This window comes from Delphinapterus leucas, chromosome 6, assembly GCF_059928025.1.
Source record: "Delphinapterus leucas isolate spDelLeu-1000000601 "Yukka" chromosome 6, BTC_Dleu_Yukka2, whole genome shotgun sequence".
NCBI lineage: Eukaryota > Metazoa > Chordata > Mammalia > Artiodactyla > Monodontidae > Delphinapterus > Delphinapterus leucas.
The window spans coordinates 26,061,043-26,083,721 of NC_143134.1; the positions used below are offsets into that span (position 1 = coordinate 26,061,043).

Here is a 22,679-nt window from a genome sequence, read left to right on the forward strand (position 1 = left end):
ATGGAACACAGCTTTTCTGGCAGCAGCATTGGATTCCTGGAAGGCGATTAACCTGAAGAGAGGTAAGCCGCCATTGGGGAAGGAACAATGTGTTTACTATAAAGAGGAAGGGCGTTGGAAAAAACATTGCCCTAAGCTAAAAACTAAGAAAGAAAACAACAAAAGAAAGATGGGAGCCTCTCATATGGTCGACAGATGAATGAAGAGGCCCGGGGGCTTCCTTGGACTTGAGGCTCCCAATTCCGATTTCCCCACAGGAGCCCTCGTAAGTTTGACAGTCGGGGACAAGTTGATTGACTTTCTGATAGGTTAGGGTGCAACATACTCTGTGGTAAACATCAAGGTGGCACAGAAAACATGTCTACCCATCTCAGTTATGGGAGTTTCTGGAGAAGTACAAAATCATCCTTTCTTACAACCTCTAGGATGCCATTTAGGGGACCTCAGCCCGAAACACAGTTTCTTATATATGCCAGCATGTCCAGTCCCTGTTTCGGGCCGAGATCTCCTTTGTAAGTTAAATGCTCAAGCAACTTTTTTGCCAGAACAGCTTGACATCAGGGTCCCAATGGAGCATGCTGTAAGCCTACAGATGGCACTCATGGGTGCCCCAGAAAAGGGGACAGAGCTCTCTCCCCCCGAGGTCTACGGAAAGGTAAGGCCAGAAGTGTGGGCCTGATGGCACCCCAGGGAAGGACAAAAATGCATGGCTAACACAAATCCTGTTAAAAAGGGGTGCTGGGACACCTAATCTAAAACAATGCCCTCTGAGTCAAGAGGCCCGAAAGGGAATGCAGCCAATTGTCAAAAAGTTTTTGAAAACAGGACTGATGATGCCTTGCAGGTCCCCATATAGTACTGCTGTCCTCCTGGTCAAAGAGCCAGACTCAACAGAGTATCACTTTGTCTAAGACTTGAGAGCTATTAATGAAATAGTCCAAGATCTGCAACCTGTTGTGCCTAGTCCATACACTCTGCTTACAACTGTTCTGGGAGAATACAGTCGGTTCTCAGTTTTGGACTCGAAAGATGCTTTTTTCTGCATTCCTATTGCAGAGGAATCAGAGCACAGCTGTTTGTTTTGAATGGCAGGACCCAAAAACACAGGTAGTCCGGTAGTATTGTTGGACAGTCCTGCCTAAAGGGTTTAAGAATTCCCCTACCTTGTTTGGGGAAATGTCGGCAGGGACCTTAGAAACTTAATATTGGATGAAGGGCTCTCACGCCAATACGTGGACGATGCGCTCATAGCAGGCCGTACTTACGATAAGTGTCTCCAAAATACCATGAGGACCCTGAACTATTTGGCCCGTCCTGGATATAAGGTCTCCCAGAGAAAGGCCCAAGTGTGTAAGCAACAAGTCATGTATCTGGGTTTTCTCATTTCCCCAGGACAGTGGCACCTTTTCCTGATAGAAAAGAGGCAGTTGCAAGTGTGGGAACACCCAAGACTCGCAGACAAGTGAGGGAGTTTTTGGGAATGACAGCGTTCTGTCAGATTTGGATCCTGAACTGTGCGCTCATAGTAAAGCCCCTCTGTGAGGCTTTAAAGGGTCACGATTTTGAGCCCCTTACTTGGACTACAGAGTGCCAAACAGTCTTTGAAACAATAAAAACAAAGTTAATCTCAGCCCCGGCTTTGGGACTACCAGGCTTAAAGAATCCTTTCATATTGCATGTCCATGGGAGACAAGGCGTAAGTCTCAGGTGTTAATTCAAACTCTGGGAAATATCCCTTGACCCGTTGCCTACTTCTCAGAACAACTAGAACAGACTGTTAAGGGATGGCCCCCTTGCCTTCAGGCTGTAGAAGCTACTTGTGACATACTTCAGGAAGCTGAGAAGTTCACCGTGGGGCAACCCACCACTGTGTATGTCCCTCACCATGTTCTTTCTTTACTGGAACAAGAAGGGGGTCATTGGCTTACTTCTGGGAGAATGGGAAAGTAGCAAGCCATTCTATGAGACAATCCCAACGTAAGACTTCAGGTCACTTCAGCCCTAAATCTAGCCACATTGCTCCCAGGTGATGCTGCACAATCCCCAGAGCATGACTGCCTACATGTCATCAAGTTAGTGTACTCTGGCAGACCAGACTTAACGGACCAACCCTTGGCAGAGCCATATGTAGAGCTGCTCACTGATGGAAGCAGCTTCATGGACCAAGGTGTAGGTGGCACACTGGGTATGCGTTGGTAACTCTTGAAAAGATTGTTGTAGCAAAAGCCTTTAGTCTTTCCATTTAGGTCTGTTACTCATTTCGAGTTAATTTTTATAGATGGTGTGAGGCAGAGGTACAACTTCATTCTTTTGCATGGGAATATTCAGGTGTTCTAAAGCCATTTATTGAAAAGAGTATTAGTTTTCTGATTGAATTGTGGCACCCTTGTTGAAATTCAGTTGTCTCTAAACGTGAGGGTTTGTTTCTGGCCTCTCAGTTGTATTCCATTGTACTTTCAAGGTTTTTTTATTCTTATGATGTCTGTTCTTACACCTTAGTAGCATAGTACGATATTGTGATTTATAAGAAAGAAATACTCGGTCTTCATCCCTGTTCCTGGCACAGAGTTCCTAAAAGCCCTGCAAATTCCCAAGTAATAAGAGAGATTAAGTTGTCTTTTGTTACTCATAACAAGCCACTTCAACCATGCTTGAATTCATGTTAATGAGGTGACTTTTGGAACCCCCCCTGAGGAAGTAGGCTTGTTGCCAGGGATACCACTCAAGTCACTAGAGGGCTGTGACGTTAAGGCACACCCCTTGACCTCTAGGGAGGTGTGGGGGAGCCGGAGGTTCACTTAATTACTAATAGCAACTATTCCTACGTAATGAAGCCTCCATAAAAATCTCTGAATAGCACTGCCCCCAAACTCCCCTCCTTATTCTGACATGTGAACTTGTCTGTGACACTTTCTGGAGCCTGAGGGGAATTTCAGCCTCTGCAAACCCCTCCCCTACAGTCCCACAAGTTCAAGGTAGAGAGAGAGCAGGAGAGGACTGAGCCGGTTCCTGAGAAGGGGGAGGTCTTTAGGTTTAGTTCACCTTGACACGTCCTGAACGCTGTTGCTTGTTTCTGTAATGCTGCTATTATGGAAACTTAAGTGCAGTGAGGGAATTGAGGTGAGGATGAGTATTGCACGCTGGGGTCAACCTCCCTCCATGGCCCCATCCCATCTGGAAGCCAGAGCAGGCACCTGGGAAGAGTGGACCCTGATCCCTTCCCTTCCCCCCAGCAGGGCACAGACCGAGACCACCACCTCTCAAGAGAAAAAACATGTATTTTGGGAAAGAATGAAAATTGTGGTAGGAAGAGAAGCCATTAGCACATAGATGATCGGTTAACGTGAGAAGAAGCAGGTTTTCTTTCCATGAACTGAACTTTTTTTGGCACTACTTTCCTCCCAGGAAAGGCATGAGAAGCACACTCTGGCTGACCAGAGGGAACACATTTTTGAGGACATGTTGGGTGATGGCGCAGGTGGCCTGAGCCACCGGCCACCCTTGGTCCATGCTGGCAGCGTCTGACTGGGGACTCCAGTTCCCTGGGTGGGAAGGCTAACTTGTCGCCCCTGCCTGTGGTATGCCTGCTCTTGTTAAGGTAGCTGTGGTCCTTGGGGCTGGCTTGGTGCCTGTAGGCTGTATCTTTCAACACCCGTCTCTGTTCTGAAGAGGAGAGAACCCTGTGGTAGTGGGAATGCCCCTCTGCTGGGGCCTGGAGCTGTTCTGGGTGCTGATTTAACTTTGAGGCACAGAGTCCTTGGTGAAGCCCCAGTTTCTCTCTTAGGACCTGTCCAACAGCTCCTGCAATCGCACAAGGGTCGATAGCCCTGCTCTCTACAACAGGTTTGCCTTCGATTGGTTTCTGCTGGTGAGCAGTGGCTGATGCAGGCTTGCCCTTTTGAAGGGATTCTTCTATTCCTTTGCCTCTTTTATCGTGGCTGACGTACTGCCTCATCCTTTTTTGGCTTTCTGGTGAAAGCTGTCTCTTCCCTGGTGAGAGCTGGGGGTGTTTGCTCCCAAGGGACTCTCCTCTTTCCCTGACCTGAGAAGCGTGGCTCATCCCACTTGCTTGCGAAGCCTTTAGTCCTGAAGACCTTTCTTTATACTCTCCTGGTTTGGGCTTCCAATTGTCCTCCCTCCCCTCAGTCGAGGCAAACTGGCCCTTACACGGGTCCCTAACTTTTGGCTTCCTGGGTTCCTGTTGTTGCTGGTTGCTTCTCGTTTCTTCATGGTCTCCTGGTTGGAGGCTCCTAACGCACCTCCACTCCTCAGCTGGGGCAGGCATGTTGCTCTGGCTTTTTGTTTCTTCATGCTGTCCTGGTTGGGGCTTCGTGAAACCCCTCCACTCCTCAGCTGATGCGAGCATCTCCCTCTGGCTCTTCATTTCTTCATGCTCTTTTGGTTGGGGCCTCTTAAGGTCCCTCCTCTCCTCAGTTGGGGCAGACATCTCACTCTGGCTTTTAAATGGGTCCTGAAGTTGTGGTGTTTTGAATTTCTGCTGGCCCCGGCTGCTCTGTTCACTCACGTTGAGGTCATATGGCACCACCTGGAAAGCTGGTGCGTCCTCACTAGCATGTTCCCTCTGGGAACTAGAAAGAGACCTGTGAGAAGCCAAGATGTCTGAAGAAAGGAGCACATCAGTGTGATGGTCTCGAAGGAGCACATTGGTGGCAAAGTCCTGGAGGCGCACGCCAATGGGATAGTCTTGAAGGAGGATGTCACTGTGAGAGTCTGGAAGGAGCTCACCAGTGGCACGGCCTTGAGCCACCTGTGTTTTAAGGCATGGCTCCTTTGGATGTTGGGCAACTGACTTTGTTGGTGGCGACAGGGTTTTCCTAGTGGCTGGAAACCCCAAGACAGTCCCATTCTCCCAGCTTCTGCCCATGAGGTTGACTGTGGGCATCTGATAAGGCAGTCTGCCCTCCTGTCCAGTCAGAGGGGCCTCTGAGGGCCCATACCTGTCACCAGGTGAAGTCTTTCCCAGGGCCCTCTGGATTTCTGTATGCTCAGGTGAGGGAACAGGGAGGGGACTCACCAGGGTGGGAACTGTTGCTTTTGTTATCGCTGTCATTCCCTGATGGGGCTGAGGTTTTCCAGAGAGCTTATTAGCAAAGTTGGCTTTTGAGTGTGCTCTAGATTGACAGGTGGCAGAGGGGGAAAAGGTGGACCTTGGAGAGGACAAGGGTTGAGCCCCACCTGGCTTGAGATTTATGGGCTCAAAGGCCTGGTTGGGTAAGCCCCACCTGTGCCTTACCCGCCAGCTTATAACATGTGCTTCCAGCATCTGCCGAATGCTTGGACTGAGGAAGGAAAGCTCACGGGAGGAGTTTGCACAGGGTTTCCAATACTTCGAGGATGCTAGATTTCTGATTTCCTCGTGAGGGTGGGGCTTATAAGAAGCATAGTTGGCAGCAAGCCAGGATTGACGCACAATCACAGGCGTCATACCTTGATTAATCTGCCTCGACTTTGTGCTCAGATGGGCTTTCAAGAATTTTTCTAGATGTTTCTGCTCTGGGCTACTGGGTAAACAGTTTCCAGAGTTACTCTTCAAGGGCCTCATCAAGTATCTTTCTGACTCCTTTTCAGAGTTTCTTTGCAGAAACTTGACTGGGAGGCTGGTCCTGGAGGAAGCTTTTGAGATCCTCCTGAGACATGGCCTTAGACCCTTGCCGAAATCCTGCCCTGGTTGGAATTGCATTTGACCCTTCCTGTGGGATCTCCTAGGGCACCTGGACCTTGTCCTCTGTCGGTCCAGTCTCCTTTTGCCTGTAAAAGCAGAGGGCTGCCAGGGTCCCTGCTTGCCCTGTGCCTGATGAGTCCCTAAAAATTGGCACTGAGAGGAGCTCAATTCCAGAGACGGAGACAGGTGGATACTGCGGGCCAGGCCCCTCTTGGTTTGCTCTTTGATGAGCCTCTTTTGAAGATGTTGCTTCTGGAGATCAGGGCCAATTAAGTCCTCATGATGAATGGAAACTGCTGACCTTCGGGCCTGAGAGCGTCCCCTGTCTGGAGGAAGGGTGAGAATGAGTTGGTTAAAGCCTTTCTGAGATCTTTTGACCACAGAGGGTGAAGGCTCCCCACTTTTCAGTTGCTTCTGCAACAAGGGGCATTTCAGACATTGAGTTTCAGTGGGGATAAAATATAGTGTCTTGTTCTGAAAGGTAGGACAGTCTAGTCCACAGGTACTCATCTGGGGTGGAGAATAAGGTGGTCTGGATAGGAGAGAAGATGGGAGGTAGAGCTGGGCCTGGATCTGAGCCAGAGGTGGGGGCTGGCAGGGAGGCAAGTTTTGAGTGAAAGGCTGGGGTGGGACCCCCGGGCAGGGCAAGACTGGGGCCTGGGAAGCACCTAAAGGTATTCCAGGTTGAATTGAAACTGAAAAGCCATGAGAAACTCCACTGAATAAAACAAAGGGTGCCTGCTGTTGAGCAGAGCTCCGAACAGCCAGCAGGGCCTCGCTGTGCAGAGAGGGGAGACCCCAGTAGAGCTGGCTGTATTTCTGTTCCAAGTGGTCCCTCAAGACCTCGGAGTGTAAGAGCTGCTGAGGACCAGGTAGCCGCTCTAGCTGCTCTGTTTTGTCTTTCATGTTCCAGAAAGATTGAGGGGTTGTGTTGTCCTGCTCAGCACCCAGTGATTTCCACATATTCCCTGACGTGTTCAGGTGGTAGTCTGAGCTCATTTGTTCTGAGAATGACCCATCCTTTTCTTTCTCCTTACAAGTGTTTAGTTTTACTTTCTTGGTGACTAGAAGCTCCAGCAGCTTCTGGACTTCAGGGTTGACAAATAAGGGGCTACCAGTCTCTACCTGCTTGTCTGTGGGCCCTCCCGAGAACGGGGCCCCTGGTGGCTGGTGGGACAGGTGTTCTTGCCAGGACTTACTCTGTGATGAGGTGGGGAAGAACAAGGCCTTGGTAATCTTCCACCAGAAGGACAGGAACAAAATGTGATAGCATGCGAGGCCAAGACTCAAGATGGCTGCAGTGGTAGATGGCAAAAAAGAATTACCTGGAGGTGAGCTCTTTGCAACAGTGCCAAGGGTGACTCTCTTCAAGTTGGATTGGTCTTGAGGTTCTGTTGACAGGCTGGACGCCACAGGTAAAGAGCCCTGGGTCAGAGGAACCAGGGCAGCTGATGGGCACACGGCAGGAGCATCGTCTTCTGCAGGTTCCCTGCAGGGCTGGTGGGCTGCAGCAGGCGCTGCTTTGCCCACCTCACCGAGGGGGTCTTGACAGGAGAGCTGATGGAAGCCGCCCTTGTGAGGGAGCTTGTCCAGGTGGCTGCAGGAGACATGAGGCACAAGCTGCAGCCAGGAGCCCCCAGGGCCAGGAGGGCTGGGCAGGGCAGGCAGGGGTGGGCCCCTGTGGCCCCACGGCCCTCCACGGCCCCCGTGCTGACTTCACAGTGCTTCTGCTGTCCCTCACCCCGGGGCTTTAGACGTACGCTGTCCTCAGGGCTCCCCCTCGCATTTCAGCCCCAGGCTCGCTGCAGCCCAGGTGTCACACCATAGGCTTTGGGTGGAAGAAGAACCCAGGAGAGAAGGGAAAGATTCTTTACCTTTGCAGAAGTGAAATCAGGTCCCGAGCCTTTTCCAGCTCTTTCAGGGAATTTCTGCAAGCTGGAAATCAGCAGAGTGGGTCACGGTGGTGAAGGCAAGGGCCTAGGGGGTCTCACAGGAGGCTGAGTGCAGTGTCCCTTTAAGGGGACACCATTGGGAGATTGCAGCCCAGGCACCAGCGTCCAAAGCCACATGATCCCTGACAGCGATGGCGAAGCTCATGAAAGGGTTTATCATTTACAAAGTACTTCCATATCCATTACCCCTTGCCGTCCTCACATCCTCCATGTGGGGGAGAATGGGCAGGGGTCACCTTACAGAGGAATCTGAGCAAAGTTAAACAACTTGTCCACGGTTGGACCTGGAGGTCCCACCTCCCAACCCAGGCGCTATTGGTCCGCTGTAGCCCACACACCCCTGCTGGGCCACACCCTTTTCCAGGCCCCTCACCACTTCATTGTGCACATGGAATCTGGGAGGTATCTGGGTTGTTCTGCTCTCCTTCCCAGGAGCCTCCCTGAGGGTTCTGTTTCTTGAGGGACAGGCCCTGCCACTGGCCTCCTCGGAGCCTGTGGAGCTGGGCCCTCAGGGCTGAGAGAGATGGGGGCTAACCCTCGGGGCACACAGGGATGAATGGCACAACTTACCTTTCACAGCTCTCTTTTTCTCGTTAATCTTGCATCTCCCCTTCGGCTCCATTTGATGCTGAGAGACAGAACAAATGAGGACCTGGGACCCAATTCTCACTCGCCCCTCTCTAGACAAGCATCAGACACTCAGTGTCCATGACATAATATGACTTTCTACGTTTAACTAACAGAGCTCTGTGGTTTTTCTTTCCTTTCACTCATTTTTTTTTTAACATCTTTATTGGGGTATAATTGCTTTACAATGGTCTGTTAGTTTCTGTTTTATAACAAAGCGAATCAGTTATACATATACATGTGTTCCCATATGTCTTCCCTCTTGCGTCTCCCTCCCTCCCACCCTACCTATCCCCCCCTCCCCCCCAGGCTGTCACAAAGCACCAAGCCAATACCCCTGTGCCATGCGGCTGCTTCCCACTAGCTATCTACCTTACGTTTGTTACTTTTCACTCATTTTTAAAGAGGATAAAAATATTTTCTGTTTTCCTTCTCTGAAGAACATAAAGAAGGATTTTCAATGTGAGATTCACCCTGGATTTCTTTCGTCACTGTTCCTCTGCTCAAAAAACACACACATTCTCTCTGAACTACGGATTCATTCTGAGCTCCAACAGGTGCTTCCCAAGGCCAGGGCCACTCCAGCGCCGGCTCTGAGGCTCTCAGGGCCTCAGCACTGCCAGCAGATCAGCCCTCATCCGAGACACCTGTTCACAGCTGGTGATCCAGTGCTCATGGGCCTGTCCTCTGGCTGAGATTGAACTCGGTATCCAGTCCTCGACCTCTGGTCACTGTGTGTGAGACTTGCCCTGGAGCCCTCTACCATACCTGGGCAACTGGTCTGAGAGCTTTGGTTAGAAATCCTAGTGTTCACTCTATCCCCTGCCCAGACTGGCTTGTCCTTACAGGGATGATGTTGTATACTTGAGAATAGATGTCCTATTCTTTCCCATTTCAGGAGTCTCTGTAGTTGACTGAGAAAAGTGGAAATAACGATAGAAAAGAAGAGAGGATCTTGTGCTTGTGGGTCTGGCCCAAGGGTTCCTTACCTTCCTGATGTTTTCTTGTTTCCTGGGAGGTGGTGAAGAGACATTATTCTCGAGGTAGCGGAGTAACAGGAAATAGAGCCCCAGTCCACACAGGAAGGCTAGGATGATGTCACTCACACAGAGAGTGCAACTGGAGTACTGCCAAGTATCAAAAGTGCTTTTCAGAGAAAAGAGTGCATTCTCCATTATCTGAATCACACGGCTGCCAGCAGGCAACTGAGCACAGGGCATGTACTTGGAGACTAAAGCCCTAGGCCTTTATCATAGAGCTGTGGTTTGGTCACAAAGGGCTCCTGAGGGTGTGGGAGGGAGTAATAGAGGAGGAGGCTGTACCACGGCCCCTCCCTAAACATCCGCCCCACAGCTCTATCCCTCCACCCTCATGGGTCTTCTAGACCTTAGTCAATTTTCTATTCGTTCCACCTGGAAATCACATTTTTCCGGGTTCCTCAGATCTCTTGGGGATCTCGGCTTGAACCCACCATTTTCATAGCCTTTGAAACTCTGAAATTCTCCCAGGATTTTGGCCGTTTCCCAGTGACTTATACTCTCAGAATCTCCTTTGTTCACAATTCCATCGTTTTTTCATCTCGCATATTTACATTTCAGTTCTCAACTTCAGATTTGTTTAATTAGAAAAACCATAGCCCTCCTTGCTGAGAGGACCCCCTACATATGACTGAACCTTTCACGTCCGTCTTTGCTACTCACCATCTCTCTCGGGAAGACGTTCACACTCTTATGAACATGATGCTTCCTGGAGATGAGAGAAGGACGGTCATTGACAGGACTAGAGAGGAAGCACACCAGCTTCATCTAGCAGATCCAGATGGAACTCCAGAAGTAAATCTGACGGTTCCTACTGCTGAGCCTGACTGGGCTCCTAATAATGGAGATATGCCACACCTAGAGCATTATACGACGTGTGTCTCATCTTTGAAAGGGGATACCCTAGGCAAAAGAGCTTAAACAAAATTCAGGAGATACACCAAAATCCCCATGAGGATTCATCAGAGTCTCTAGAAAGACTTTATCAAGCTTAGAGGCTCCACGCGGATACAGACCCCGAGGCCCCCGAAAATACGGTAAATATGACCTTCATTGGGCAAAGCGCCCCAGATACAAGAAGAAAATTACCAAAGTTAGATGGTGCATTTGGAATGAACCCTTCTCAGTTAGTAGATGTTGCTTTTAAAGTGTTCAACAACGGGGAACAACGACAGAAGTAAGAGGATGCAAGATGGAACACAGCTTTTCTGGCAGCAGCATTGGATTCCTGGAAGGCGATTAACCTGAAGAGAGGTAAGCCGCCATTGGGGAAGGAACAATGTGTTTACTATAAAGAGGAAGGGCGTTGGAAAAAACATTGCCCTAAGCTAAAAACTAAGAAAGAAAACAACAAAAGAAAGATGGGAGCCTCTCATATGGTCGACAGATGAATGAAGAGGCCCGGGGGCTTCCTTGGACTTGAGGCTCCCAATTCCGATTTCCCCACAGGAGCCCTCGTAAGTTTGACAGTCGGGGACAAGTTGATTGACTTTCTGATAGGTTAGGGTGCAACATACTCTGTGGTAAACATCAAGGTGGCACAGAAAACATGTCTACCCATCTCAGTTATGGGAGTTTCTGGAGAAGTACAAAATCATCCTTTCTTACAACCTCTAGGATGCCATTTAGGGGACCTCAGCCCGAAACACAGTTTCTTATATATGCCAGCATGTCCAGTCCCTGTTTCGGGCCGAGATCTCCTTTGTAAGTTAAATGCTCAAGCAACTTTTTTGCCAGAACAGCTTGACATCAGGGTCCCAATGGAGCATGCTGTAAGCCTACAGATGGCACTCATGGGTGCCCCAGAAAAGGGGACAGAGCTCTCTCCCCCCGAGGTCTACGGAAAGGTAAGGCCAGAAGTGTGGGCCTGATGGCACCCCAGGGAAGGACAAAAATGCATGGCTAACACAAATCCTGTTAAAAAGGGGTGCTGGGACACCTAATCTAAAACAATGCCCTCTGAGTCAAGAGGCCCGAAAGGGAATGCAGCCAATTGTCAAAAAGTTTTTGAAAACAGGACTGATGATGCCTTGCAGGTCCCCATATAGTACTGCTGTCCTCCTGGTCAAAGAGCCAGACTCAACAGAGTATCACTTTGTCTAAGACTTGAGAGCTATTAATGAAATAGTCCAAGATCTGCAACCTGTTGTGCCTAGTCCATACACTCTGCTTACAACTGTTCTGGGAGAATACAGTCGGTTCTCAGTTTTGGACTCGAAAGATGCTTTTTTCTGCATTCCTATTGCAGAGGAATCAGAGCACAGCTGTTTGTTTTGAATGGCAGGACCCAAAAACACAGGTAGTCCGGTAGTATTGTTGGACAGTCCTGCCTAAAGGGTTTAAGAATTCCCCTACCTTGTTTGGGGAAATGTCGGCAGGGACCTTAGAAACTTAATATTGGATGAAGGGCTCTCACGCCAATACGTGGACGATGCGCTCATAGCAGGCCGTACTTACGATAAGTGTCTCCAAAATACCATGAGGACCCTGAACTATTTGGCCCGTCCTGGATATAAGGTCTCCCAGAGAAAGGCCCAAGTGTGTAAGCAACAAGTCATGTATCTGGGTTTTCTCATTTCCCCAGGACAGTGGCACCTTTTCCTGATAGAAAAGAGGCAGTTGCAAGTGTGGGAACACCCAAGACTCGCAGACAAGTGAGGGAGTTTCTGGGAATGACAGCGTTCTGTCAGATTTGGATCCTGAACTGTGCGCTCATAGTAAAGCCCCTCTGTGAGGCTTTAAAGGGTCACGATTTTGAGCCCCTTACTTGGACTACAGAGTGCCAAACAGTCTTTGAAACAATAAAAACAAAGTTAATCTCAGCCCCGGCTTTGGGACTACCAGGCTTAAAGAATCCTTTCATATTGCATGTCCATGGGAGACAAGGCGTAAGTCTCAGGTGTTAATTCAAACTCTGGGAAATATCCCTTGACCCGTTGCCTACTTCTCAGAACAACTAGAACAGACTGTTAAGGGATGGCCCCCTTGCCTTCAGGCTGTAGAAGCTACTTGTGACATACTTCAGGAAGCTGAGAAGTTCACCGTGGGGCAACCCACCACTGTGTATGTCCCTCACCATGTTCTTTCTTTACTGGAACAAGAAGGGGGTCATTGGCTTACTTCTGGGAGAATGGGAAAGTAGCAAGCCATTCTATGAGACAATCCCAACGTAAGACTTCAGGTCACTTCAGCCCTAAATCTAGCCACATTGCTCCCAGGTGATGCTGCACAATCCCCAGAGCATGACTGCCTACATGTCATCAAGTTAGTGTACTCTGGCAGACCAGACTTAACGGACCAACCCTTGGCAGAGCCATATGTAGAGCTGCTCACTGATGGAAGCAGCTTCATGGACCAAGGTGTAGGTGGCACACTGGGTATGCGTTGGTAACTCTTGAAAAGATTGTTGTAGCAAAAGCCTTTAGTCTTTCCATTTAGGTCTGTTACTCATTTCGAGTTAATTTTTATAGATGGTGTGAGGCAGAGGTACAACTTCATTCTTTTGCATGGGAATATTCAGGTGTTCTAAAGCCATTTATTGAAAAGAGTATTAGTTTTCTGATTGAATTGTGGCACCCTTGTTGAAATTCAGTTGTCTCTAAACGTGAGGGTTTGTTTCTGGCCTCTCAGTTGTATTCCATTGTACTTTCAAGGTTTTTTTATTCTTATGATGTCTGTTCTTACACCTTAGTAGCATAGTACGATATTGTGATTTATAAGAAAGAAATACTCGGTCTTCATCCCTGTTCCTGGCACAGAGTTCCTAAAAGCCTTGCAAATTCCCAAGTAATAAGAGAGATTAAGTTGTCTTTTGTTACTCATAACAAGCCACTTCAACCATGCTTGAATTCATGTTAATGAGGTGACTTTTGGAACCCCCCCTGAGGAAGTAGGCTTGTTGCCAGGGATACCACTCAAGTCACTAGAGGGCTGTGACGTTAAGGCACACCCCTGGACCTCTAGGGAGGTGTGGGGGAGCCGGAGGTTCACTTAATTACTAATAGCAACTATTCCTACGTAATGAAGCCTCCATAAAAATCTCTGAATAGCACTGCCCCCAAACTCCCCTCCTTATTCTGACATGTGAACTTGTCTGTGACACTTTCTGGAGCCTGAGGGGAATTTCAGCCTCTGCAAACCCCTCCCCTACAGTCCCACAAGTTCAAGGTAGAGAGAGAGCAGGAGAGGACTGAGCCGGTTCCTGAGAAGGGGGAGGTCTTTAGGTTTAGTTCACCTTGACACGTCCTGAACGCTGTTGCTTGTTTCTGTAATGCTGCTATTATGGAAACTTAAGTGCAGTGAGGGAATTGAGGTGAGGATGAGTATTGCACGCTGGGGTCAACCTCCCTCCATGGCCCCATCCCATCTGGAAGCCAGAGCAGGCACCTGGGAAGAGTGGACCCTGATCCCTTCCCTTCCCCCCAGCAGGGCACAGACCGAGACCACCACCTCTCAAGAGAAAAAACATGTATTTTGGGAAAGAATGAAAATTGTGGTAGGAAGAGAAGCCATTAGCACATAGATGATCGGTTAACGTGAGAAGAAGCAGGTTTTCTTTCCATGAACTGAACTTTTTTTGGCACTACTTTCCTCCCAGGAAAGGCATGAGAAGCGCACTCTGGCTGACCAGAGGGAACACATTTTTGAGGACATGTTGGGTGATGGCGCAGGTGGCCTGAGCCACCGGCCACCCTTGGTCCATGCTGGCAGCGTCTGACTGGGGACTCCAGTTCCCTGGGTGGGAAGGCTAACTTGTCGCCCCTGCCTGTGGTATGCCTGCTCTTGTTAAGGTAGCTGTGGTCCTTGGGGCTGGCTTGGTGCCTGTAGGCTGTATCTTTCAACACCCGTCTCTGTTCTGAAGAGGAGAGAACCCTGTGGTAGTGGGAATGCCCCTCTGCTGGGGCCTGGAGCTGTTCTGGGTGCTGATTTAACTTTGAGGCACAGAGTCCTTGGTGAAGCCCCAGTTTCTCTCTTAGGACCTGTCCAACAGCTCTTGCAATCGCACAAGGGTCGATAGCCCTGCTCTCTACAACAGGTTTGCCTTCGATTGGTTTCTGCTGGTGAGCAGTGGCTGATGCAGGCTTGCCCTTTTGAAGGGATTCTTCTATTCCTTTGCCTCTTTTATCGTGGCTGACGTACTGCCTCATCCTTTTTTGGCTTTCTGGTGAAAGCTGTCTCTTCCCTGGTGAGAGCTGGGGGTGTTTGCTCCCAAGGGACTCTCCTCTTTCCCTGACCTGAGAAGCGTGGCTCATCCCACTTGCTTGCGAAGCCTTTAGTCCTGAAGACCTTTCTTTATACTCTCCTGGTTTGGGCTTCCAATTGTCCTCCCTCCCCTCAGTCGAGGCAAACTGGCCCTTACACGGGTCCCTAACTTTTGGCTTCCTGGGTTCCTGTTGTTGCTGGTTGCTTCTCGTTTCTTCATGGTCTCCTGGTTGGAGGCTCCTAACGCACCTCCACTCCTCAGCTGGGGCAGGCATGTTGCTCTGGCTTTTTGTTTCTTCATGCTGTCCTGGTTGGGGCTTCGTGAAACCCCTCCACTCCTCAGCTGATGCGAGCATCTCCCTCTGGCTCTTCATTTCTTCATGCTCTTTTGGTTGGGGCCTCTTAAGGTCCCTCCACTCCTCAGTTGGGGCAGACATCTCACTCTGGCTTTTAAATGGGTCCTGAAGTTGTGGTGTTTTGAATTTCTGCTGGCCCCGGCTGCTCTGTTCACTCACGTTGAGGTCATATGGCACCACCTGGAAAGCTGGTGCGTCCTCACTAGCATGTTCCCTCTGGGAACTAGAAAGAGACCTGTGAGAAGCCAAGATGTCTGAAGAAAGGAGCACATCAGTGTGATGGTCTCGAAGGAGCACATTGGTGGCAAAGTCCTGGAGGCGCACGCCAATGGGATAGTCTTGAAGGAGGATGTCACTGTGAGAGTCTGGAAGGAGCTCACCAGTGGCACGGCCTTGAGCCACCTGTGTTTTAAGGCATGGCTCCTTTGGATGTTGGGCAACTGACTTTGTTGGTGGCGACAGGGTTTTCCTAGTGGCTGGAAACCCCAAGACAGTTCCATTCTCCCAGCTTCTGCCCATGAGGTTGACTGTGGGCATCTGATAAGGCAGTCTGCCCTCCTGTCCAGTCAGAGGGGCCTCTGAGGGCCCATACCTGTCACCAGGTGAAGTCTTTCCCAGGGCCCTCTGGATTTCTGTATGCTCAGGTGAGGGAACAGGGAGGGGACTCACCAGGGTGGGAACTGTTGCTTTTGTTATCGCTGTCATTCCCTGATGGGGCTGAGGTTTTCCAGAGAGCTTATTAGCAAAGTTGGCTTTTGAGTGTGCTCTAGATTGACAGGTGGCAGAGGGGGAAAAGGTGGACCTTGGAGAGGACAAGGGTTGAGCCCCACCTGGCTTGAGATTTATGGGCTCAAAGGCCTGGTTGGGTAAGCCCCACCTGTGCCTTACCCGCCAGCTTATAACATGTGCTTCCAGCATCTGCCGAATGCTTGGACTGAGGAAGGAAAGCTCACGGGAGGAGTTTGCACAGGGTTTCCAATACTTCGAGGATGCTAGATTTCTGATTTCCTCGTGAGGGTGGGGCTTATAAGAAGCATAGTTGGCAGCAAGCCAGGATTGACGCACAATCACAGGCGTCATACCTTGATTAATCTGCCTCGACTTTGTGCTCAGATGGGCTTTCAAGAATTTTTCTAGATGTTTCTGCTCTGGGCTACTGGGTAAACAGTTTCCAGAGTTACTCTTCAAGGGCCTCATCAAGTATCTTTCTGACTCCTTTTCAGAGTTTCTTTGCAGAAACTTGACTGGGAGGCTGGTCCTGGAGGAAGCTTTTGAGATCCTCCTGAGACATGGCCTTAGACCCTTGCCGAAATCCTGCCCTGGTTGGAATTGCATTTGACCCTTCCTGTGGGATCTCCTAGGGCACCTGGACCTTGTCCTCTGTCGGTCCAGTCTCCTTTTGCCTGTAAAAGCAGAGGGCTGCCAGGGTCCCTGCTTGCCCTGTGCCTGATGAGTCCCTAAAAATTGGCACTGAGAGGAGCTCAATTCCAGAGACGGAGACAGGTGGATACTGCGGGCCAGGCCCCTCTTGGTTTGCTCTTTGATGAGCCTCTTTTGAAGATGTTGCTTCTGGAGATCAGGGCCAATTAAGTCCTCATGATGAATGGAAACTGCTGACCTTCGGGCCTGAGAGCGTCCCCTGTCTGGAGGAAGGGTGAGAATGAGTTGGTTAAAGCCTTTCTGAGATCTTTTGACCACAGAGGGTGAAGGCTCCCCACTTTTCAGTTGCTTCTGCAACAAGGGGCATTTCAGACATTGAGTTTCAGTGGGGATAAAATATAGTGTCTTGTTCTGAAAGGTAGGACAGTCTAGTCCACAGGTACTCATCTGGGGTGGAGAATAAGGTGGTCTGGATAGGAGAGAAGATGGGAGGTAGAGCTGGGCCTGGATCTGAGCCAGAGGTGGGGGCTGGCAGGGAGGCAAGTTTTGAGTGAAAGGCTGGGGTGGGACCCCCGGGCAGGGCAAGACTGGGGCCTGGGAAGCACCTAAAGGTATTCCAGGTTGAATTGAAACTGAAAAGCCATGAGAAACTCCACTGAATAAAACAAAGGGTGCCTGCTGTTGAGCAGAGCTCCGAACAGCCAGCAGGGCCTCGCTGTGCAGAGAGGGGAGACCCCAGTAGAGCTGGCTGTATTTCTGTTCCAAGTGGTCCCTCAAGACCTCGGAGTGTAAGAGCTGCTGAGGACCAGGTAGCCGCTCTAGCTGCTCTGTTTTGTCTTTCATGTTCCAGAAAGATTGAGGGGTTGTGTTGTGCTGCTCAGCACCCAGTGATTTCCACATATTCCCTGACGTGTTCAGGTGGTAGTCTGAGCTCATTTGTTCTGAGAATGACCCATCCTTTTCTTTCTCCTTACAAGTGTTTAGTTTTACTTTCTTGGTGACTAGAAGCTCCAGCAGCTTCTGGACTTCAGGGTTGACAAATAAGGGGCTACCAGTCTCTACCTGCTTGTCTGTGGGCCCTCCCGAGAACGGGGCCCCTGGTGGCTGGTGGGACAGGTGTTCTTGCCAGGACTTACTCTGTGATGAGGTGGGGAAGAACAAGGCCTTGGTAATCTTCCACCAGAAGGACAGGAACAAAATGTGATAGCATGCGAGGCCAAGACTCAAGATGGCTGCAGTGGTAGATGGCAAAAAAGAATTACCTGGAGGTGAGCTCTTTGCAACAGTGCCAAGGGTGACTCTCTTCAAGTTGGATTGGTCTTGAGGTTCTGTTGACAGGCTGGACGCCACAGGTAAAGAGCCCTGGGTCAGAGGAACCAGGGCAGCTGATGGGCACACGGCAGGAGCATCGTCTTCTGCAGGTTCCCTGCAGGGCTGGTGGGCTGCAGCAGGCGCTGCTTTGCCCACCTCACCGAGGGGGTCTTGACAGGAGAGCTGATGGAAGCCGCCCTTGTGAGGGAGCTTGTCCAGGTGGCTGCAGGAGACATGAGGCACAAGCTGCAGCCAGGAGCCCCCAGGGCCAGGAGGGCTGGGCAGGGCAGGCAGGGGTGGGCCCCTGTGGCCCCACGGCCCTCCACGGCCCCCGTGCTGACTTCACAGTGCTTCTGCTGTCCCTCACCCCGGGGCTTTAGACGTACGCTGTCCTCAGGGCTCCCCCTCGCATTTCAGCCCCAGGCTCGCTGCAGCCCAGGTGTCACACCATAGGCTTTGGGTGGAAGAAGAACCCAGGAGAGAAGGGAAAGATTCTTTACCTTTGCAGAAGTGAAATCAGGTCCCGAGCCTTTTCCAGCTCTTTCAGGGAATTTCTGCAAGCTGGAAATCAGCAGAGTGGGTCACGGTGGTGAAGGCAAGGGCCTAGGGGGTCTCACAGGAGGCTGAGTGCAGTGTCCCTTTAAGGGGACACCATTGGGAGATTGCAGCCCAGGCACCAGCGTCCAAAGCCACATGATCCCTGACAGCGATGGCGAAGCTCATGAAAGGGTTTATCATTTACAAAGTACTTCCATATCCATTACCCCTTGCCGTCCTCACATCCTCCATGTGGGGGAGAATGGGCAGGGGTCACCTTACAGAGGAATCTGAGCAAAGTTAAACAACTTGTCCACGGTTGGACCTGGAGGTCCCACCTCCCAACCCAGGCGCTATTGGTCCGCTGTAGCCCACACACCCCTGCTGGGCCACACCCTTTTCCAGGCCCCTCACCACTTCATTGTGCACATGGAATCTGGGAGGTATCTGGGTTGTTCTGCTCTCCTTCCCAGGAGCCTCCCTGAGGGTTCTGTTTCTTGAGGGACAGGCCCTGCCACTGGCCTCCTCGGAGCCTGTGGAGCTGGGCCCTCAGGGCTGAGAGAGATGGGGGCTAACCCTCGGGGCACACAGGGATGAATGGCACAACTTACCTTTCACAGCTCTCTTTTTCTCGTTAATCTTGCGTCTCCCCTTCGGCTCCATTTGATGCTGAGAGACAGAACAAATGAGGACCTGGGACCCAATTCTCACTCGCCCCTCTCTAGACAAGCATCAGACACTCAGTGTCCATGACATAATATGACTTTCTACGTTTAACTAACAGAGCTCTGTGGTTTTTCTTTCCTTTCACTCATTTTTTTTTTAACATCTTTATTGGGGTATAATTGCTTTACAATGGTCTGTTAGTTTCTGTTTTATAACAAAGCGAATCAGTTATACATATACATGTGTTCCCATATGTCTTCCCTCTTGCGTCTCCCTCCCTCCCACCCTACCTATCCCCCCCTCCCCCCCAGGCTGTCACAAAGCACCAAGCCAATACCCCTGTGCCATGCGGCTGCTTCCCACTAGCTGTCTACCTTACGTTTGTTACTTTTCACTCATTTTTAAAGAGGATAAAAATATTTTCTGTTTTCCTTCTCTGAAGAACATAAAGAAGGATTTTCAATGTGAGATTCACCCTGGATTTCTTTCGTCACTGTTCCTCTGCTCAAAAAACACACACATTCTCTCTGAACTACGGATTCATTCTGAGCTCCAACAGGTGCTTCCCAAGGCCAGGGCCACTCCAGCGCCGGCTCTGAGGCTCTCAGGGCCTCAGCACTGCCAGCAGATCAGCCCTCATCCGAGACACCTGTTCACAGCTGGTGATCCAGTGCTCATGGGCCTGTCCTCTGGCTGAGATTGAACTCGGTATCCAGTCCTCGACCTCTGGTCACTGTGTGTGAGACTTGCCCTGGAGCCCTCTACCATACCTGGGCAACTGGTCTGAGAGCTTTGGTTAGAAATCCTAGTGTTCACTCTATCCCCTGCCCAGACTGGCTTGTCCTTACAGGGATGATGTTGTATACTTGAGAATAGATGTCCTATTCTTTCCCATTTCAGGAGTCTCTGTAGTTGACTGAGAAAAGTGGAAATAACGATAGAAAAGAAGAGAGGATCTTGTGCTTGTGGGTCTGGCCCAAGGGTTCCTTACCTTCCTGATGTTTTCTTGTTTCCTGGGAGGTGGTGAAGAGACATTATTCTCGAGGTAGCGGAGTAACAGGAAATAGAGCCCCAGTCCACACAGGAAGGCTAGGATGATGTCACTCACACAGAGAGTGCAACTGGAGTACTGCCAAGTATCAAAAGTGCTTTTCAGAGAAAAGAGTGCATTCTCCATTATCTGAATCACACGGCTGCCAGCAGGCAACTGAGCACAGGGCATGTACTTGGAGACTAAAGCCCTAGGCCTTTATCATAGAGCTGTGGTTTGGTCACAAAGGGCTCCTGAGGGTGTGGGAGGGAGTAATAGAGGAGGAGGCTGTACCACGGCCCCTCCCTAAACATCCGCCCCACAGCTCTATCCCTCCACCCTCATGGGTCTTCTAGACCTTAGTCAATTTTCTATTCGTTCCACCTGGAAATCACATTTTTCCGGGTTCCTCAGATCTCTTGGGGATCTCGGCTTGAACCCACCATTTTCATAGCCTTTGAAACTCTGAAATTCTCCCAGGATTTTGGCCGTTTCCCAGTGACTTATACTCTCAGAATCTCCTTTGTTCACAATTCCATCGTTTTTTCATCTCGCATATTTACATTTCAGTTCTCAACTTCAGATTTGTTTAATTAGAAAAACCATAGCCCTCCTTGCTGAGAGGACCCCCTACATATGACTGAACCTTTCACGTCCGTCTTTGCTACTCACCATCTCTCTCGGGAAGACGTTCACACTCTTATGAACATGATGCTTCCTGGAGATGAGAGAAGGACGGTCATTGACAGGACTAGAGAGGAAGCACACCAGCTTCATCTAGCAGATCCAGATGGAACTCCAGAAGTAAATCTGACGGTTCCTACTGCTGAGCCTGACTGGGCTCCTAATAATGGAGATATGCCACACCTAGAGCATTATACGACGTGTGTCTCATCTTTGAAAGGGGATACCCTAGGCAAAAGAGCTTAAACAAAATTCAGGAGATACACCAAAATCCCCATGAGGATTCATCAGAGTCTCTAGAAAGACTTTATCAAGCTTAGAGGCTCCACGCGGATACAGACCCCGAGGCCCCCGAAAATACGGTAAATATGACCTTCATTGGGCAAAGCGCCCCAGATACAAGAAGAAAATTACCAAAGTTAGATGGTGCATTTGGAATGAACCCTTCTCAGTTAGTAGATGTTGCTTTTAAAGTGTTCAACAACGGGGAACAACGACAGAAGTAAGAGGATGCAAGATGGAACACAGCTTTTCTGGCAGCAGCATTGGATTCCTGGAAGGCGATTAACCTGAAGAGAGGTAAGCCGCCATTGGGGAAGGAACAATGTGTTTACTATAAAGAGGAAGGGCGTTGGAAAAAACATTGCCCTAAGCTAAAAACTAAGAAAGAAAACAACAAAAGAAAGATGGGAGCCTCTCATATGGTCGACAGATGAATGAAGAGGCCCGGGGGCTTCCTTGGACTTGAGGCTCCCAATTCCGATTTCCCCACAGGAGCCCTCGTAAGTTTGACAGTCGGGGACAAGTTGATTGACTTTCTGATAGGTTAGGGTGCAACATACTCTGTGGTAAACATCAAGGTGGCACAGAAAACATGTCTACCCATCTCAGTTATGGGAGTTTCTGGAGAAGTACAAAATCATCCTTTCTTACAACCTCTAGGATGCCATTTAGGGGACCTCAGCCCGAAACACAGTTTCTTATATATGCCAGCATGTCCAGTCCCTGTTTCGGGCCGAGATCTCCTTTGTAAGTTAAATGCTCAAGCAACTTTTTTGCCAGAACAGCTTGACATCAGGGTCCCAATGGAGCATGCTGTAAGCCTACAGATGGCACTCATGGGTGCCCCAGAAAAGGGGACAGAGCTCTCTCCCCCCGAGGTCTACGGAAAGGTAAGGCCAGAAGTGTGGGCCTGATGGCACCCCAGGGAAGGACAAAAATGCATGGCTAACACAAATCCTGTTAAAAAGGGGTGCTGGGACACCTAATCTAAAACAATGCCCTCTGAGTCAAGAGGCCCGAAAGGGAATGCAGCCAATTGTCAAAAAGTTTTTGAAAACAGGACTGATGATGCCTTGCAGGTCCCCATATAGTACTGCTGTCCTCCTGGTCAAAGAGCCAGACTCAACAGAGTATCACTTTGTCTAAGACTTGAGAGCTATTAATGAAATAGTCCAAGATCTGCAACCTGTTGTGCCTAGTCCATACACTCTGCTTACAACTGTTCTGGGAGAATACAGTCGGTTCTCAGTTTTGGACTCGAAAGATGCTTTTTTCTGCATTCCTATTGCAGAGGAATCAGAGCACAGCTGTTTGTTTTGAATGGCAGGACCCAAAAACACAGGTAGTCCGGTAGTATTGTTGGACAGTCCTGCCTAAAGGGTTTAAGAATTCCCCTACCTTGTTTGGGGAAATGTCGGCAGGGACCTTAGAAACTTAATATTGGATGAAGGGCTCTCACGCCAATACGTGGACGATGCGCTCATAGCAGGCCGTACTTACGATAAGTGTCTCCAAAATACCATGAGGACCCTGAACTATTTGGCCAGTCCTGGATATAAGGTCTCCCAGAGAAAGGCCCAAGTGTGTAAGCAACAAGTCATGTATCTGGGTTTTCTCATTTCCCCAGGACAGTGGCACCTTTTCCTGATAGAAAAGAGGCAGTTGCAAGTGTGGGAACACCCAAGACTCGCAGACAAGTGAGGGAGTTTCTGGGAATGACAGCGTTCTGTCAGATTTGGATCCTGAACTGTGCGCTCATAGTAAAGCCCCTCTGTGAGGCTTTAAAGGGTCACGATTTTGAGCCCCTTACTTGGACTACAGAGTGCCAAACAGTCTTTGAAACAATAAAAACAAAGTTAATCTCAGCCCCGGCTTTGGGACTACCAGGCTTAAAGAATCCTTTCATATTGCATGTCCATGGGAGACAAGGCT

At 49.7% G+C, this 22,679-nt stretch overlaps 2 protein-coding genes across 2 annotated transcripts; both read right to left on the reverse strand.

The window, feature by feature from the left end:
- Nucleotides 1-1,481: 1,481 nt before the first annotated feature.
- Nucleotides 1,482-11,803, reverse strand: LOC149748864 (spermatogenesis-associated protein 31E1-like). The gene is made up of 4 exons (XM_089912898.1): nucleotides 9,252-11,803; nucleotides 8,206-8,263; nucleotides 7,558-7,618; nucleotides 1,482-7,280 (listed from the first exon to the last, which is right to left on the reverse strand). The coding sequence occupies exons 1-4, from the start codon at nucleotides 9,480-9,482 to the stop codon at nucleotides 3,320-3,322; spliced, it is 4,311 nt and encodes a 1,436-aa protein (XP_089769024.1). The 5' UTR covers nucleotides 9,483-11,803; the 3' UTR covers nucleotides 1,482-3,319.
- Nucleotides 11,804-13,057: 1,254 nt separating this feature from the next.
- LOC149748865 (spermatogenesis-associated protein 31E1-like) lies at nucleotides 13,058-22,663 on the reverse strand. Its single transcript, XM_089912599.1, has 4 exons — nucleotides 19,743-22,663; nucleotides 18,697-18,754; nucleotides 18,049-18,109; nucleotides 13,058-17,891 (listed from the first exon to the last, which is right to left on the reverse strand). Exons 1-4 carry the CDS (start codon nucleotides 19,971-19,973, stop codon nucleotides 13,811-13,813), a joined length of 4,431 nt encoding a protein of 1,476 aa, XP_089768725.1. The 5' UTR covers nucleotides 19,974-22,663; the 3' UTR covers nucleotides 13,058-13,810.
- Nucleotides 22,664-22,679: the final 16 nt, after the last annotated feature.